This window comes from Oncorhynchus mykiss, chromosome 27, assembly GCF_013265735.2.
Source record: "Oncorhynchus mykiss isolate Arlee chromosome 27, USDA_OmykA_1.1, whole genome shotgun sequence".
Lineage (NCBI taxonomy): Eukaryota > Metazoa > Chordata > Actinopteri > Salmoniformes > Salmonidae > Oncorhynchus > Oncorhynchus mykiss.
This window is the reverse complement of record NC_048591.1, coordinates 18,933,194-18,952,593: the sequence shown is the minus strand read 5'-3', so window position 1 is coordinate 18,952,593 and position 19,400 is coordinate 18,933,194. Positions and strand designations below refer to the sequence as shown.

Sequence of the window (19,400 nt, the reverse complement as noted above, 5' to 3'; positions counted from 1 at the left end):
AACCTAGAAAAACGAACATAGACTGCACACCCCTACTCACGCCCTGACCATACTAACACAAAGACAAAATTAAGGAACTAAGGTCAGAACGTGACACTATGTCAAAAAAAATTCCTGTAAACATTTCATTGTCCCTCTGCTTCAAAACCACTCATGCAGACATCAATATCATTTTTGGAAGCACAAACAAAATAAAGTGGGCAAGCATAGAAAATAAACTTGACTGTCACAAGCAAGTGTGTTGACTCAATCTCTTCTGTTTAGGTCATGAAAGCAACAGCGTGGACACAGCCTTAACGCTTTGAATCAGGAACTTCCTTAAATCTCCACATAACCCAGGATGTAGGCTACAAGATGTTGATCAATGCAAAGTTCCTCTGGCAGAACAGAGCGGGCTGTGGCCAGCACCAGCCTTTCCTCTAGTTGAGGGCTGCCTGGGGGAGGAATGTGTTTGCGGTGGCCTGGTGCCACCTGCCGCTCAGGCAGCATTCCCAGATTGCCCTCAGCACAGAGCCAGAAAGCAGGCAGGCAGTAGGCCTCTGGAGGGTTGCCATGACTAGGTGGGCACTGGAACCCAATTAAAGTAGGAAACTAAACTATCTTCCTTACACAGAAAAACAAGGCCAAGTTACTGCCGCCTTTACACAGACACAATCCAGCGTGCAAATGCATGCTAGTGCGCATAATCACACGCACGTGCACACACACACACAAATTCACAGGAGACAAACATCACAAACAACCCCTGCTCTTTTATCTGAATGTGTGAGGCCTACCAGCCTCAGGTTAGAAATGCTGCTGTGTGCATATTATGATATCATAGAGCATGATGTGGGCAAGATACAACACAGCAGATTCAGCATTTACATAATTAAACAACACACACACCCCGGCAGCAGCAGAGACAGCTAATATGGCTGCTTGAGATTTGTCCAACTACAGGACGTGGCTTTAATTCAGAAATCTTCAGAAGTTATTTGACACAGAGGCAGTGAGAGGGGATGAGGTGGGGGAGAAAAGGAAAAGAGGAAACAAGTGTCAGTCCACCCATCCATCCATCCTCAGTGAGTGACTAACTTACTAGGCACCAGTTTAAAAAAGAAATCTCCAGTAGCGGCTGTTTAATCCACATACATCAGGGTTGAATGTGTGCGTGCTAGGCCAGTTCTCACTGAGAGACGAAAGGTATCAGAAAGCACAGAGTAAGCCCTTACTAACACAGTACTAAGTAAGCTTAGGACAAGCCAGAATACAAGCCAGAGTGGTACATGCAGCTGTTGTACATCGTCTCAAATGGCTGCATCACTGTGACTGCCTGGCCTGCAGATTGATTCTGGGTTCTGTGGTTTTGGTTGACTGGTAAAGAGTTTAGATTTAAAACCACAAGACAGTTGGTGGGTTATTTTAAATCTATTTGATTCTAAGCTTTATGGCAGCAGCATAACATATATTTCTACATGTTTCATAGAGTTTTCATAGTATTTTGCTTGAGTCATGGTAGTGGAAACATTACTAAACATGTAGCATGACTGTTAAATGGCAGTGTGTGTAAGCCCCAGTCTAGTTGTGCTCAGCTGACAGCTGTGGTGAAACAGATCAACAGGGCAGTGCCCTACGTGAGCCTGTTTTACAGAGTACTTTAAGGATGTTAGTTCAGGATGGTTCTCAGGGGCTTAGTCCCATATGGTGACACCAGCAGGGTGCAACAGGCCTAGGCTGTCTCTGACAGTGCCTCTATGGACATCTCACTGTGAGGAAACCATTGTGTCTATATCTATCACCTGACCCAAGCCCCGGGCAAAGCCCCCAGATTTCATAGATGTGATCTATACATAATATAAGAACGGATGGCGTTAAAAAGGCTGCGTGGGGTTAAATAAACACTAGATCTGTTACTTCCTGTTTACTTTACTTACAACCACAGGCTCTGAAGTGGTAGAAGACAGAGCAAAAGAAGAACAGGAATTAATGTAACACTACTGTTATCAGCCCTTGTTGTAGTTTGTGGGTTTTCTGACATTCTGATTCCGAAATGTGTGAATACCAGAACTAGGTTCAAATTGTAAGGCAATGTATTTGCTTTCAAATATACATTAGTGTATTGTATCAGCTGCGCTTGATTGAATTTCCATTGATACATTTTTTCAACGCAATGTCACAAAAAACATCCATAATGTGACACAGTTATTGTTGTACATTAACCTTACAGCCCAAGAAGCAGATCAAAATTGATTCATTCCAGAATCCAGACAAAAGCTACAAACACATAAAGCTGCTAGGTATATGAATACAGGGTACCTAATCCAGCTAGTAAGAAAACAACCCCATTTGAATAACATTTAGTGCAGAGCTGGAGCATCCAGGCCTTCTGTCACGGGTAACTTGGTGCGTGAGGGAAGAATCAGGCGCAGAGAGCATATAGTTCCACAGGAAGACATGCACTTTTTATATCGCACAGAAAATAATGCCCAACAAAACAGGGCGCGGAAAATGTGGACCAACCCAACACAACAGGGTACCAGGTCCAGAGCACGAACACCAAACAAACATACACAAAACATATGAGTAATCCAGCACGAAACAAGGGCGGATAAACGTACTATAAATAAGAAAGCCAATCAAGCACATAAATAGACAGGTGCAACTAATAAGACAAAACAAACAGACAACGAAAAAGGGATCGGTGGCGGCTAGTAGGCCGGGGACGACGACCACCGAGCACCACCCGAACAGGCAGGGGAGCTAACTTCGGTGGAAGTCGTGACACCTTCAGTATTGTAACTGTAAATGAAGCCACATACACGTATGCTCTTTAATAGAGTTCACTATCACATCATAATGATTTGTGCTAATGGCTGTTAAAAGGCTAGCTGTGATGTCATTGAGCTAGAAAATAACAGCCTATCAGTTATAAAAACAAATATAACTGGAATAACAGATCTTTAGTAGGCCAAGCAGTTCTCATTTCAGCCTCATGTTAAGTTAAGTTAAGTTAATACACTAAACCAGACATAATTGTCACGGATCCCCCCCGGAACTTTCATTACACACACCTGTCCCCTATTCCCAGTGATTAGTAATTGTATAAGTGTGCCCTTGGTTTACCAGTGTCCTGTCGATTATTGTTACAATGTCCGTTGGTTCGTGTGAGTACCTGTGCTGTGTGTTTTGGCTTTCGTGCCATTGTGGATTGGGCAGATGATTACGGGTCTCGTCCGGTGTGTTAATCATTGTGCGCTTGTGTTATTTATTCAAGGTACTCCTCGCTCTTTTGTTTGGGTTTCAACCCAGTGTTTTCTATAGTGTTTGTTTGGTCTTCGTCCCCGTGCCTTTTCACGGCACGCCGTAATTTGGGTAAGAAATAAATTAAAAAATTAAAAATAGGCACGCAAAATCGTCTCCCGATCCTTCATACCAACGTGACAATAATAGAGACCACAGGGTACCAAGATCAACGGACCTGACTGTTGTCATCCAAATGAGGAGATACAGGTGAGAGAGGGAAAATAAAATCTATTTAGGATAAATAAGTAGCCCTGTGCCACCACCGCAATGACCAGATGCACTCAGACTATGAGAGAACGCATAGTCCGATGACGAGAAAGCAGCTGTAGTAGCACTGTTCTCTGGGGTAGTCCAAGTGTCCGTCAGGGCCAAAGAGTGTAGGGATGAACTCAGCTTTCTTGACCGCAGATCGGTAGTTCCAAACGCTGCCACATAGGTTGTGCATGCAGAATAAACTAAATTAGGTTTGCTGCCAAGGCGTGGGAAGCGTCTGTAAAACCCACAAAGCGAGGAGCGAGCAGGGTTATCTGAACAGTTATCTGGCCAGCCGGCAGGACCTACAGTGCATTCGGAACGTATTCAGACCCCCTTGACTTCTAACACATTCTGTTACATTACAGCCTTATTCCAAAATTGATTTAAATTGCCTTTTTTCACTCATCACTCTCCACACAATATGGACAAAACAAAAACAGGTTTTTAGACATTTTTACATAAGTATTCAGACCCTTTACTCAGTACTTTGTTGAAGCACCTTTGGCAGCGATTTCAGCCTCGACTCTTCTTGGGTATGACGCTCCAAGCTGGGCACACCTGTATATGGAGAGTTTCTCCCATTCTTCCCTGTAAATCCTCTCAAGGTCTGTCAGGTTGGATGCGGAGCGTCACTGCACAGTTTTTCTGGTCTCTCCAGAGATGTTCGATCAGTTTTAAGTCCAGGCTCTGGCTGGGCCACAAAGACATTCAGAGACTTGTCTCGAAGCCATGCCCGCGTTGTCTTGGCTGTGTGCTTAGGGTCATTGTCCTGTTGGAAGGTCAACCTTCACACCAGTCTGAGGTCCTGAGCGCTCTGGAGCAGGTTTTCATCAAGGATCTCTCTGTACTTTGCTCCGTTCATCTATCCCTCGATCCCGACTAATCTCCCAGTCCCTGCTGCTGAAAACCATCCCCACAGCATGATGCTGCCACCACCATGCTGCCACCACCATGCTTCACCAAAGGGAGGGTGCCAGGTTCCCCCCGACGTGATGCTTGACATTCAGGCCAAAGAGTTCAATCTTGGTTTCATCAGACCAGAGAATCTTGTTTCTCATGATCTGAGAGTCCTTTAGGTGCCTTTTTTGGCAAACTCCAAGTGGGCTGTCATGTGCCTTTACTGAGGAGTGGCTTTCGTCTGGTCACACTACCATAAAGGCCTGATTGGTTGATTGCTGCAGAGATGGTTGTCCTTCTGTAAGGTTCTCCCATCTCCACAGAGTAACTCTAGAGCTCTGTCAGAGTGACCATTGACCACCAACAACACAGAGTTACACATGGAATAAACATGTGTACAGTCAATAACACAATAGAAAAAAATAAAGTCTATATGCAGTGTGCGCAAATGGCGTGAGGAGGCAAGGCAATAAATAGGCCATAGTATTGACGTAATTACAATTTAGTAGATTAACACGAGTGATAGATGAGCAGATTATGATGTGCAAGTAGCGATACTGGTGTGCAAAAGAGCAGAAAAGAAAAACAATATGGGGATGAGGTAGGTAGATTGGGTAGTGTCACGAGTCCGACCGAGGGTGTTTCCCTTTCCCGGGCAGGTGGCGCTCGGCGGTCGTCGTCACCGGCCTATTAGCTGCCACTGATTGTTTTTCCTTCCCCTCCTTGTATGTTGAGTGGTAGCACCTGTGAATGTGTAATTAGTTTGTCTTTATTAGACAGCCGGCCCGCCTGGTTGTTGTGCGGGATTATTTCATTGTAAACCTTCGGCTCTGTGGTATAGGCACGTTGTGTCCCATTTGTACATTTTGATTCCCTGTGTTTTGGGAACGTAACGTTTTTGTGAGCACCCTGTGGTGCATTGGTGCGATTAAAGGACGCGCAGCATTGAACTCTCTGTCTCCTGCATTTGACTCCACACCCACGACACCCGGAGCATTACAGAATCCCGCACCTATCAAATTGATGGAGTCAGCAGGAGCAGCAGCCAACCCTCTCCCATCGATGGAGGAACGGGTTCTCCACCACACCACCGTCCTTCATCGGATCGGATCCGCGATGGATCAAGTGATGGAGAGAATGGACAGATGGGAGAGGAGTGGGCTCCTCTCTCCACCTTCGGCACCCACGGTTCCGGACTCCCCATCTCCCGACTCCAGCACCCTCCGTCTGACGCTACCGAGGGCTTATGATGGAGCGGCGGCGGGTTGCCAGGGGTTTCTGCTCCAGCTGGAGCTATACCTGGCCACCGTCAGACCCACTCCCTCAGGAGAAGAGAGGGTGAGTGTCCTCATCTCCTGCCTCACGGGTCGTGCCCTGGAATGGGCGAACGCGGTCTGGAATGGTCCAGACTCAGCGCGGGAGCACTACCCAGAGTTTTCCCGTCGTTTCCGCGCCGTGTTTGATCACCCTCTAGACGGCCGAGCGGCGGGAGAACGACTATTTCACCTCAGGCAGGAGAGGAGGAGCGCCCAGGATTACGCGCTGGAGTTCCGGACCTTGGCAGCCGGATCTGGGTGGAACGACAGGGCTCTCATGGACCACTACAGGTGTAGTCTCCGAGAGGATGTCCGCCGGGTGTTAGCGTGTCGGGACACCACTCTGTCACTGGATCAGCTGATTGACATGTCCATTCGACTGGATAATCTGCTGGCTGCCCGCGGGCGTTCAGAGAGGGTCCTGTGCGTTCCACCACCCAGCCCCTCCGCTCCCATTCCGATGGAGTTGGGAGGGGCTGCGCCGAGGGGTACCGGAGGAGGAGGCCTTCCCTGCACCAACTGTGGTCGGAGAGGACACACGTCTGATCGGTGCTGGGGGGGTCCGTCTGGGAGTAGAGATGGCAGGCGGAACGCTTCTCGGTCACCCCAGGTGAGTCAGCATCAAACTCACCCAGAACCCCCTGTTGGCCACATGTTTGTCTTAACTTTTTTCCTTCGCTTTTTTCCCTCTTCCCAGCATAGGGCGCTCGTCGATTCAGGCGCAGCTGGGAACTTTATGGATCGCGGACTCGCCCTTAAGTTAGGGGTTCCGCTGGTGCCGATAGATTCTCCTTTCCCCGTGCACTCCCTAGATAGCCGGCCATTAGGGTCAGGGATGGTCAGGGAGACCACGGTCCCACTGGACATGGTGACGCAGGGGAATCATAGGGAGCGTATCAGTTTCTTTATTATTGACTCGCCTGCGTTTCCAGTGGTGCTGGGGACTCCCTGGCTGGCCCGGCACAATCCTAAAATTTCGTGGAAACAGGGGGTTCTCCAGGGGTGGTCAGAGGAGTGTTCTGGAAGGTGTTTGGGAGTTTCCATCGGTGCCACGTCGGTGGAGAGTCCAGACCAGGGTTCCACGGTGTGCATTCCCCCCGAGTATGCCGATTTGGCAATCGCTTTCAGTAAAGTGAAAGCGACTAAATTACCACCTTATCGACCGGGAAGGGATTGTACGATAGATCTCCAGGTAGACGCTGCGCTTCCCAAGAGTCACGTGTACCCGCTGTCCCAGGAGGAGACGTTGGCAATGGAGACATATGTCACGGAGGCGCTGGGACAGGGGTACATTCGGTCCTCCATTTCACCCGTCTCCTCAAGTTTCTTTTTTGTGAGGAAAAAGGAGGGAGGCTTGCGTCCGTGTATCGATTATAGAGGTCTAAACGCCATCACAGTGGGGTATAGTTACCCTCTACCTCTCATCGCTACGGCGGTGGAATCGTTCCACGGAGCGCAGTTCTTCACAAAACTGGATCTCAGGAGCGCGTATAGTTTGGTGCGTATTCGGAAGGGAGACGAGTGGAAAACCGCATTTAGTACTACATCAGGCCACTATGAGTACCTCGTCATGCCGTATGGGTTAAAGAATGCTCCAGCCGTTTTCCAATCCTTTGTAGACGAGATTCTCAGGGACCTGTGCGGGCAGGGAGTGGTGGCTTATATCGATGACATTCTGATCTACTCGGCCACTCACACCGCGCATGTGTCTCTGGTGCGCAAGGTGCTTGGTAGACTGCTGGAGCATGACCTATACGTCAAGGCTGAGAAATGCGTGTTCTCTAAACGAGCCGTCTCTTTTCTGGGATATCGCATTTCCACCTCGGGGGTAGTGATGGAGGGTGACCGCATTAGGGCCGTGCGTAATTGGCCGACTCCGACCACGGTAAAGGAGGTGCAGCGTTTTCTGGGTTTTGCCAACTACTACCGGAGGTTTATCCGGGGTTTTGGCCAGGTAGCGGCTCCCATCACCTCACTGCTGAAGGGGGGCCCGGTGCGTTTGCAGTGGTCAGCAGAGGCAGACGGAGCATTCAACAAGTTGAAGGCGCTGTTTACTGATGCGCCCGTGTTGGCGCATCCGGACCCCTCTCTAGCATTCATAGTGGAGGTGGACGCGTCCGAGTCTGGGGTGGGTGCCGTGCACAGCGCTTGGGTACGCCACCAAAACTCCGACCCTGCGCTTTCTTCTCAAGGAAGCTCAGCCCAGCGGAGCGTAACTATGATGTGGGGGACCGGGAGTTGCTAGCGGTGGTTAGAGCTCTGAAGGTGTGGAGACACTGGCTTGAGGGGGCTAAACATCCCTTTCTCATCTGGACCGACCACCAGAATCTGGAGTATATTCGGGCAGCTAGGAGACTTAACCCACGTCAGGCAAGGTGGGCCATGTTCTTCACCCGGTTCCGATTTACTTTGTCTTATAGACCGGGCTCCCAGAACGTGAAGGCTGACGCACTGTCCCGCCTTTATGACACGGAGGATGGGTCCACCGAACCTACTCCCATCCTTCCCGCATCGAAGCTGGTAGCCCCAGTGGTATGGGAGGTGGACTCGGACATCGAGCGGGCGTTACGGGCTGAACCCGCGCCTTCTCAGTGTCCAGCGGGGCGAAGGTACGTGCCGCTTGGTGTTCGGGACAAACTGATTCGGTGGGCTCACGTTCTACCCTCCTCGGGTCACCCTGGGGTGACGAGGACAGTGGGGAGCCTTCAGGGGAGGTATTGGTGGCCTACGTTGGCTAAGGACGTTAAGGGTTATGTCTCCTCCTGTTCAGTGTGCGCTCAGAGTAAGGCTCCTAGGCACCTTCCTAGAGGGAAGCTACAACCCCTCCCTGTTCCACAGCGGCCATGGTCACATCTGTCCATAGATTTCCTAACCGATCTCCCGCCGTCTCAGGGGAACACCACGGTTCTGGTGATTGTGGATCGGTTCTCTAAGTCCTGCCGTCTCCTCCCGTTGCCCGGTATCCCTACAGCCCTACAGACTGCGGAGGCGTTATTCACCCATGTCTTCCGGCACTACGGGGTGCCGGAGGACATCGTTTCTGATCGGGGCCCCCAATTCACGTCCCGGGTATGGAGAGCGTTCATGGAACGTTTGGGGGTCTCTGTCAGCCTGACCTCCGGTTATCACCCCGAGAGTAATGGGCAGGTGGAGAGAGTGAACCAGGAGGTGGGTAGGTTTCTGCGGTCGTATTGCCAGGATCGGCCAGGGGAGTGGGCACGATACATTCCCTGGGCTGAAATGGCTCAGAACTCACTACGCCACTCCTCTACTAACGTGTCCCCTTTTCAGTGTGTGTTGGGGTACCAGCCGGTCCTGGCACCATGGCATCCGAGCCAGACCGAGGCTCCTGCGGTGGAGGAATGGGTACAGCGCTCCAAGGAGACCTGGAGGGCCGTCCAGGAATCTCTACGACAAGCGAGTGGACGGCAGAAGAGGAGTGCTGACCGCCACCGCAGTGAGGCCCCCGTGTTTGTACCGGGGGACAGGGTCTGGCTCTCGACCCGAAACCTACCTCTCCGCTTGCCCTGCCGGAAGCTGGGTCCGCAGTGTGTAGGGCCCTTTAAAGTCCTGAGGAGGATAAACGAGGTGTGTTATCGATTACAACTCCCTTCCTATTATCGTATTAACCCCTCGTTTCATGTGTCTCTCCTCAGGCCGGTGGTAGCTGGTCCCCTGCAGGACAGTGAGGTACCGGAGGTCCCTCCCCCCCCGCTGGACATCGAGGGGTCCCCGGCGTACACGATCCGAGCCATTCTGGACTCAAGACGCCGGGTGAGGGGCCTGCAGTACCTCGTGGACTGGGAGGGGTACGGTCCGGAGGAGAGGTGCTGGGTACCGGTGGGGGACATCTTGGATCCCTCCATGTTGAGGGATTTCCATCGCCTCCATCCGGATCGCCCTGCGCCTCGTCCTCCGGGGCGACCTCGAGGCCGGTGTCGGCGCGCTGCGGGAGCCACGCGTCAGGGGGGGGGTACTGTCACGAGTCCGACCGAGGGTGTTTCCCTTTCCCGGGCAGGTGGCGCTCGGCGGTCGTCGTCACCGGCCTATTAGCTGCCACTGATTGTTTTTCCTTCCCCTCCTTGTATGTTGAGTGGTAGCACCTGTGAATGTGTAATTAGTTTGTCTTTATTAGACAGCCGGCCCGCCTGGTTGTTGTGCGGGATTATTTCATTGTAAACCTTCGGCTCTGTGGTATAGGCACGTTGTGTCCCATTTGTACATTTTGATTCCCTGTGTTTTGGGAACGTAACGTTTTTGTGAGCACCCTGTGGTGCATTGGTGCGATTAAAGGACGCGCAGCATTGAACTCTCTGTCTCCTGCATTTGACTCCACACCCACGACACCCGGAGCATTACAGGTAGGCTATTTACAGATGGACTATGTACAGCTGCAGCGATCGGTTAGCTGCTCAGATAGCTGATGTTTAAAGTTAGTGAAGGAAATGTAAGTCTCCAGCTTCAGCGATTTTTGCAATTCGTTCCAGTCACTGGCAGCAGAGAACTGGAAGGAAAAGCTAGGATAGGCTTTAATCTTTTTTTTTTTTTTTTTTTTTTACAGCAATGTTAGGTGATCGACTAGGAATGGCTTGGCGATCGACCAGTCAATTGCAATCGACCGGTTGGTGATCACTGATCTAGGGAGTTTATCCTTGGATACTGGTTTGATTGAGCCCTGATTGGATGACAGGTTCTGTTTCTGCTCTGTAGAAGGGGGGTAGGATAATGGCTAGGGTCACAAGTATTTCCTGACCATTTGATCTGACCATGAAAAACTCTGGTCCCTATACAGAAACACAGGAAGTTCTTACTGACATCCCTGCTATCCTCATTGACACTCAAAGTAGGGTTAATATGTTTTTGCTATTTAACTACGCAGGGTCGCCATTTTTGTATAGCTAATTGTAAAGCTTGCGTTCATACGTATGCAGGGTATAAATAAGGCTTACAGGCTGACTACAGCACTTGCGCTGCAAAATAAATGTAGAAATCTATATTATTCAATTATTGCACCCACAATGCTCGTGCGCACCAACGGCTAACACAGAACCCAAACCGGCTGCGCGCGTGTGCCATCGTGCATAAATGTATTTTTTCCCCCCACACCAAACGCGATCACGACATGCAGGTTAAAATATCAAAACAAACTCTGAACCAATTCTATTAATTTGGGGACAGGTCAAAAAGCATTAAACATTTATGGCAATTTAGCTAGCTAGCTTGCACTTGCTAGCTAATTTGTCCTATTTAGCTAGCTTGCTGTGCTAGCTAATTTGTCCTGGGATGTAAACATTGAGAAACTTTACCTGAAATGCACAAGGTCCTCTATTCCACCAATTAATCCACACATTAAACGGTAAACCGAATCATTTCTAATCAATTCTACCATGCCATCTAGAGCACCACACTCCTACATCATGGCTTGTGAAATAAAAAGGTAAATGATGAAAACATTTCTAGCTATCTAGAATTTTGCTAGCTGTCTCTCCGGCCAGCCTGCCACTGTCTGCATCCAACTCTTAATAAAGAGGTGGGGTTTCATCTGATGTCCTCCTTGCGGAGGAGCCTCTTTTTAGGGTACGCGCTATCCGGGGTCCTTGTGATGTCTCTACCTCCAATGAAGTTGACATTTTTTAAATGGTTAAGTTAAGGGTTAAGGGTTAGGGTTACGTAATGGTTATGTTTCTAGTTAGGGTAAGAGTAGGGGTTAGGGTTTAGGGCAGGATTCCAGATCGCATTGACCCTCCTTTTAAAGGTGGCTTGAAGAAGCTAGACTTTGAGACTACACGTACAGTGCATTTTAGTTATGTACAATGTCAACATTAATCAGTAATGTAATATATATCCAGTGTATGAATATTTCTGAAATGTGGAAGGTTGTAAATTGCCAATATTAACAGCCTCAATTTCCTAAACATATTCCTCATACAGTATAGGCTATTGATACTAAATTGCATAGGATAGGCCTGACAGACACCATGCATTTAGGCAAGATTTGGCACTGAATTGAGACAGACTGGGTTTTTTAGTGTTGCCTGAGAGGGCGCCTTTGGATAAACACTTTGATATCTTTTATATTTTTTCTGTTTTATTTCTTTACCTACCTTTTTTTTCACCTAACACCTTTTTTTGCTCTATTGGTTAGAGCCTCTAAGTAAGCATTTCACTGTAAGGTCTACTACTCCTGTTGTATTTGGCGCATGTGACAAATAAACTTTGATTTGATAATAGACCTGAGTTTAATTAAAATGACACATTTCACTCATTATTTAATCTTTGTACTGTATATTGAATTATGGCTAATACTTTGATTACTGGAGTTTCTAACCGTGTGCTGTGCTATAGCGTGTAATAAGGGTGGAATATGTGTCAGTTTGCTTTCAGTATGAAGGTCCACTTAGTAGACACTTTATATTTCTTAACCATATTTTCTATATTTCTTATAAGCAAGGGTGAAATTAGTTTGTTCAAGGTGATGGAACTACTGTATATAAAAGTAACTGACATTATAGGGTCATTTCAACTAAGAGTTTATAGCTACTTGTCTGCTACTGTAGGCTTGTAAGGGTAGGCCTAGAAGTGGTGGAATGCTGTGGTGTAACTCCAGCCCAGTTCGACCTGTTTTATAGTGACCGGAAACCTGATGCTGAACATGAACCAGTAGATTATAGCCCTGACATAACCAACTCTACTAACTTCTATTACAGATAGTGAGGCCTTCATTAGAAAGTAGTCGCCTACATAGGAAAGGGCTGAGAAAAGATGCAAGAGAAGACAGTGAAAAGAGTAAAGACACTTGAGCAGGTTAATAGCAGACTCTTGTATCGCTGTTTATTTTTTTCTCATTTTCTCTTTATTGATCACTGTGGCTGTGAATTCCCCGTGACAACACTGAAGAACAGCATCAAAGCCTGGGTTGTACCACATCACCCGAGACCCTTCACTCCGCTTGATGTGGGATGCACCTGTCACTTTTCTATCTTACTCTTTCGTTCTCTCGTTTTTCTTCTTTTGGCGATGGAACAAAACAAAAGTGCTGTAAACATGTTTGTCGCTGTGGAGCACCAGAAGCTTCAGGAGCCGTCGGTCTTGGAGGTCTAACAGGACTTCTGGTCAAGCTTGAAATGATAGGGCGAATGAGGGATGAGGGGAAAGGAGGAAGAGGAGGGGTGAAAGGGAGGAGGCTGTGCACGCTCTCACTGCTGGATGCGACGCAGAGACTGGACCTGGAAGGTCTGAGCATGGGAGCCCCACTCCCTGTAGTGTTTGTACTCTCCGCCATGACGGTCGCACTCCATGATGTACTGGTAGCCACGATAACCGGGGAACTGGTAGCACACCCAGCTAAAGGGGGAGATGGAGAGGAAGTGGGTGAAGTGAGAAAATACCAGGAAACAAGCCCCAGCCCTTACCCTGTAGAGCAGGGATGGGCAACTTGGCGGCCACTTTTGTAGGTCCGCAGATCAAGTTCCACAAAAATAAAAAAAATACTAAAGGTGCAATTTCAAAATGTGGTTGTTCATAAGCAGTTTTTTGTCTTCTTATGACAGTCACTCAATTAGCCCATGTCAGCAAACATTTTTCAGATTGGTAAGTTAGTCTAGCCAGCTATCTAAACTTGAAGTAATCATCGTTGAATTACCGACCGGTGGCTCCCCATTGATCAATAGATATCATATTAAAACCTGCAAATATTTCTCTCCACCACATGACAACATGAGTAGAGTTGCAGCAAACTTACTTTAAAACTGAAACATCTTCTCTACGCTTGTCCCCCAGCCACTGTGGCCCCTCATGATGTTCAGAGTCTAGGCCCTTGCAGATCATAAATAGTTGGCCTCTACAGTACATGTTAATCCTCTGTATAATATCCAGGGACACCATATAATAGCACATTTATAATATACCATATAATAGCTCATTTTTCACCATAGTGTCTCTTTAACACATTTGGCAAAGAGAGGTCAGTAAGGTCACAGGACACTCATTTAGATAATTAATCATTTCAGTTCTGAAATTGTCTTTTGCTTAGTTATATTATGATCTATTACAGAACCGATTATCCTCTCACAGTTTCTATAGTTATTACAAAGGATTTGAATTATATAGTTATTACAATGGATTTTAATATTACTGCACCTTTTTAGCAGTTTGTCCAAGTTTTGTATTTTTCTTCCCAAATTCGATCAGGCTCGGGAGAGGCGAAGGTGGAGTCATGCGTCCTCCAAAACATGACCCACCTAACCCCGCTCCTGAACACCCGCCCGCTTAACCCGGAAGCCAGACGCACCAATGTGTTGGAGGAAACACCGTTCAACTGGCGACTGGGGTCAGCCAGCAGGCGGCCACTTTTGTAGGTCTGCAGATCAAGTTCCACTTAAAAAAAAAATACTAAAGGTGCAACCCACAACAAGAAGATGCTAGAGCGCGATGAGCCTTGTAAAGCCCCTCCGGCCAAACCCTCCCCTAACCCTGACGTAGCTGAGCCAATTGTGAGCCGTCCTATGGGACAGCCCAGGAATGAACCCGGGTCTGTAGTAATGCCTCTAGCACTGTACCACTCGAGAGGCCTGATTCCTCTATTTCTGATTTGTTATGAGCATAGTCTTCTGTAGTGTGAAAAAGGAAGCCAGGATTTCTACTCCTACTACTTACGCTCCACTCTGGACCTGCATGGATCCGATCTCGTTGTTGCCCCAGCCCATGGCCTGCAGGGAGGGGTAGTCATCGTTCATCTCCCACTGCTTGCCAATGAAGTTCTCCCTTTCAAACACCACAATCTTGGACTCCTTATGGTTCTGTGCAGTTCAGAAAGAGGATTAGGCAATGTCAGGTTACATTCAACCTGTTTCACTCCAAACTATTTACGAAAGATATACTGGGTAGAATTATGAATGAAAGTATGAAATCTTTATAATACTGTGTTTTATTCACTTTGTCATTTAGTACTTTCAATAATGCTGGTAGAGGCTATCAAGGACAGCTACTGTATCTGTTAAATGTAATAATGTCAGTGTCAGTAATACTGAGTAGAGCTAGACTCTGTCAGTGTCAGTCACAAGAGCCAGAGACATGGACTGAGGCCAGAACCCAGGCTTCTGTTCCAATATCGGTACTAACATACAATGTGAATGTATTGGGCATTGTAAGTGGAATTCTACAATGGATATTGGAACATAGTCCACAGAGGAGAGTGTCTGTCTGGCAGGAACAGGAAGTAAGCTTGGATAGTACACTCACAGCAGAGCAGACTGGGCGGAAGGACATCAACCTTTCGATGTGGTAGGCGTTGCTGCCGCTCCAGGACTCCCAGCGAGGGTACTCTCCACGCTCCAACACAAACTGCTGCCCGGAGAAGCTGGAGTGCTCGTACCCTACCCAGCTACACATACACAGAGAGAGAGAGAGCGAGGGAAAGATGGAAAGTCGGACAGATACAAAGTGATAGAGAGACATAGAGATGAATAGCGAGACATGGAGAGACAGAGGGATAGAGATATACAGTACATGTAGATTGTTGCTAAGGTGGGGCAAATACTTTGTCATACTGTGTCCATGATACAGTATGTGTCTATCAGTATCACTTAGAAATTGTTGCCTGTGCAATGGTCCCCTGGCTTGAAGGATAATGTGTAACCTGTCGGGGAGATAAATATCCTACAGTGTGTACATGTGTTTTGGGGGGCTGGCTGACTTACGCTCCACACTCGACCTTCAGGGAGCGGATGTTGTCCACACCACACTCCATGATGTTCTGGCAGGAAGCAGTGAACTCCATACGCTTTCCCTGGAAGTTCTCCTGGTCGTAGACAGTGATCTAGGACAGAGGATATAGTGCATATTTGTAATCTGCCCGACCCACTATTGCTGTTTTAAATGTAATTATTTACTTATTTTACTGTTTTTAACACAACCAGCATCTCTGCTAGAGACTGCACTTCTGTGTGCAAAGCTTTCCTTTCTCCTCTTGCGTCTGTTAAGGAAAAATGGAAAAGTGTTGTGGAAACGTTGTGTACCTAACACTGACTCACCTTCCATGGTCCCACTGGGTTAGGAGTAGTCAGCGCCATGTTTGATATCTCAGTAATAATTGACCTGCAGTGCAGAAAGCACACAGTCACAGACAGTCACGCAGTCACATTTCTGTTTGGCCTTACAGGAAGACCAGGGTAGACCTGACTAAACCCCAATGGACCTCATCTCCACTCAGCTCTTGCTCTTGCGTCAGTCTGTGCCCAGCAGCTAATGCCCAAATATATTAATATTATGGTTATGCTAATGTGCTGGAACTAGAGAATCTATGCAAGAGACTCATGACAAGCCCAAACAAAGCACTGCCCTGTGCTGTTGCTGATGACAATACAATGCACATAGGGCTGAGGGAGGAGATGCACACCACAAAAACAGCTAGCTAAAGAGAGGCACGCCACAAAAACAGCTAGCTAAAGAGAGGCACGCCACAAAAACAGCTAGCTAAAGCCAGAGCAACGATACAAAGCAGAAAACAGATACCAACAGAGAAGTGCAAATACTATAGTATAATACAGAAAAAAAATCCTCTCTAATACATAGGTCTGGTATCTAACGTTGGTATGTAATACCACAAATAAAATAGTACAATGCAAAGCATCCATCCACATTTCTGAATAATATGTGATAATTATGTTTTTCTTTATTAGTTGTTGTAAATTCTACATTGTGAACCATTGTGTCATGTGCCTGTAAGTCATGCCATTGTCACACCCTGAGTGTGTAAACTAAACTGTGCTGTTGATGGCGTCATGTATGATGTTGACTATGATGACGATTGGCGTTTCCATTTAGAGAATGTGTGTGTGCATATGACCCTTTCTATACATTCCCAAGGCTCAGCAGAAAACAGCAAAGGAAAAAAACAGGACAATGTAAATGGACAACAATGCTGGCAAAAGGCTATAGGCTGAACGGTCTAAAGATGGAGGGCTTACCTGACCTACCCCAAAAAATTGCTGTGTAGCGCTCACGGGGGGCTCCACAAAACGATGTCCTGACCCCTGAGTAAACGGGCCTATTTATACACAGTGGTGGTAAATGGAGCCCAGGCCTGTGGGACGGGGTAGGAGTCAGCACATTGCTGGGGCCTCCATTGTTCCATACTGAGCCACAGGGCTTTAGGCTCTCCCCCGCCTGCCATGGTGTGGTCTGGATGCAGGGCACCGTGCCCAGTGCCGATTAACACAAGCGTCCAGACTCCGTGATTATACAGGCATAGACTACACCCAGTCCTGGTCATAGCCCTACCCCTAACCCATGACACGATTGCAGTAGTTAATGTATATGCTGTTGAGGAAAAAGATAGACACACGTCAGAAAGAGGATGTACCAAAATTCTAATCATTTAAAAATGTGTTTCTTAGATGACAATTGAGGAGATCAATGAGCCAATTAGAAGCTGAGGATGATTTAGGTGGCCATGATGGTCAGATTGGGAATTTAGCCAGGACACCAGGGTTAACACCCCTACTCATACAATAAGTGCCATGGAATCTTTAGTGACCACAGAGAGCCAGGACACCCATTTCACGTTGCATCTGAAAGACAGCACCCTACACAGAGCAATGTCCCCAATAACTGCCTTGGGGAAATGATTTATTTTTTGACCAGAGGAAAGTGTCTCCTACTGGCCCTACAAACACCACTTCCAGCAGCATCTGGTCTCCCATCCAGGACCAACCCTGAGATTTGAGATTTAAGTCAGAAGTGGGGTGCAGGGTGTTATGCTGCTGGCTCCATTCACTGTAGTTTTTCTGTGGACAAAACAGTACAGTGTATAGTGAAGTGTTTTTTTAACTAGGCAAGTATTTTACTTTTTTAACTAGGCAAGTATTTTACAGTTAACTATAGTATAAATACTGTAGTAAGAAAACTAGTATATATACTACTTAATGTAGTGTTTTTACGGATTGTAGTATACCATAATATGTACCGTAGTGTTTTTGCTGACTAGTATTTACTGTAGTGTTCTTGCAGACACTACTGTAGTATTTTTGTTTTATTATCTTTGACATAGAAGTGCAGGCTTTCTCCTTGAGGAAACCTACTGGAGAAATGCTAAACAAGAACATTTTCCTTAAAGGGTAACTCTCAACCCACATTTCATCCTTTGCCCAACCCCTTCAAATTTAAAACAAAATACATTCAGGTGAGACGTTGTGGCTGGGGGGAATTTTTCATAAATATTAATTGGGGGGGGGGGGGGGGGGGGTAGTTGTACCTGATCCCAACACTTTCTCACTAAAGCATACTTACCAGAAGTCCATTGGCACGCTCTGATAATAAGATTATGCATCTAGAGCAAACACTCCTCCCGATAGTTAGCTCACAGTGGTAAGGTGCAGAGTTCCTGACATTTATTGCAACTTGCGGTGTAATTTTGAATTCCCGAAGGAAATGTAACTTACTGCCTTTTGAATTTTGTTTAATGTCAGTGGTCTAGTCAAGGAAGCATCATGCACATATTGACACACTCCACTTAACACAGCCTGGTCTCATAGAATAGATGTAACATTAGTATGATATGGTACGTTTGGTATGGTTACATAAGACCAATGGTTACTTAAGGCCAAATGGAAGTAGGGTAGTTGGTCAGGGGGCAATTTTAGCTAATTAGCAACTTTTCAGCTGCTTGCTACTTTGCAACTGCTTAGATGGTTAGCTAACCATTCCCATAACCTTAATCCTTCTCCTAACCCTAACGCTTTAACCTAACTCCTAAACTTAACCCTAACTTTAACCCTAACCCCTAGCCTAGCTAATGTTAGCAGCCAGCTAATGTCAGCCACCTAGCTACCTAGCTAGAATTTGTAACATATCATACGTTTTGCAAATTTGTAACATATTCATAAAATATAATATGAATTGCAATTTGTAACATATCAGGACTCTCCATAGGGTGGTGCGGTCTGCACAACGCATCACCGGGGGCAAACTACCTGCCCTCCAGGACACCTAATATCTGATACCTGATATCACAGGAAGGCCAAAAATATCACCAAGGACAACAATCACCCGAGCCACTGCCTGTTCACCCCACTACTATCCAGAAGGCGAGGTCAGTACAGGTGCATTAAAGCTGGGACCGAGAGACTGAAAAACAGCTTCTATCTCAAGGCCATCAGACTGTTAAACAGCCATCACTAGCACAGAGAGGCTGCTGCCTACATACAGACTTGAAATCATTGGCCACTTTAGTAAATTAAACACTAGTCACTTTAATAATGTGTATATACTGTATTCTATACTATCTACTGCATCTTAGCCTATGTCGCTCTGACATCCATATATATATATTCTTATTCCATAACTTACTTACATTTGTGTGTATTAGGTATTTGTTGTGGAATTGTTAGATATTGCTGCACTGTTGGAACTAGAAGCACAAGCATTTCGCTACTCTTGCAATAACATCTGCTAACCATGTGTACTGTATGTGACCAATAAAATTAGATTTTGTTTTGAAACGGGTAATGGACATCCACAAATGAATAGATTCCATACGAAACATTAACATCTCATACTAAATGGGGTGTCTCGGATTTACGTACAAAATAATACGAAATGCTTTGAGACCAGGTTGCTTACCAAGACCATTGCCACATAAGGCACGCT

General features: G+C 46.8%; 1 protein-coding gene across 2 annotated transcripts; it reads right to left on the bottom strand.

Moving 5' to 3' along the window:
- Positions 1 to 12,554: 12,554 nt before the first annotated feature.
- Positions 12,555 to 17,053, bottom strand: LOC110507687 (beta-crystallin A1-2). 2 transcript variants are annotated; one of them, XM_021587835.2, is made up of 6 exons: positions 16,721 to 17,053; positions 15,785 to 15,848; positions 15,452 to 15,570; positions 14,994 to 15,135; positions 14,409 to 14,551; positions 12,555 to 13,097 (listed from the first exon to the last, which is right to left on the bottom strand). In XM_021587835.2, the coding sequence occupies exons 2-6, from the start codon at positions 15,821 to 15,823 to the stop codon at positions 12,950 to 12,952; spliced, it is 591 nt and encodes a 196-aa protein (XP_021443510.1). In that variant the 5' UTR covers positions 15,824 to 15,848; positions 16,721 to 17,053; the 3' UTR covers positions 12,555 to 12,949. The 2 variants fall into 2 exon arrangements, with proteins under 2 accessions (XP_021443510.1, XP_021443511.1); XM_021587836.2 differs by having other exon boundaries at positions 16,730 to 17,046.
- Between the last annotated feature and the right edge of the window lie 2,347 nt (positions 17,054 to 19,400).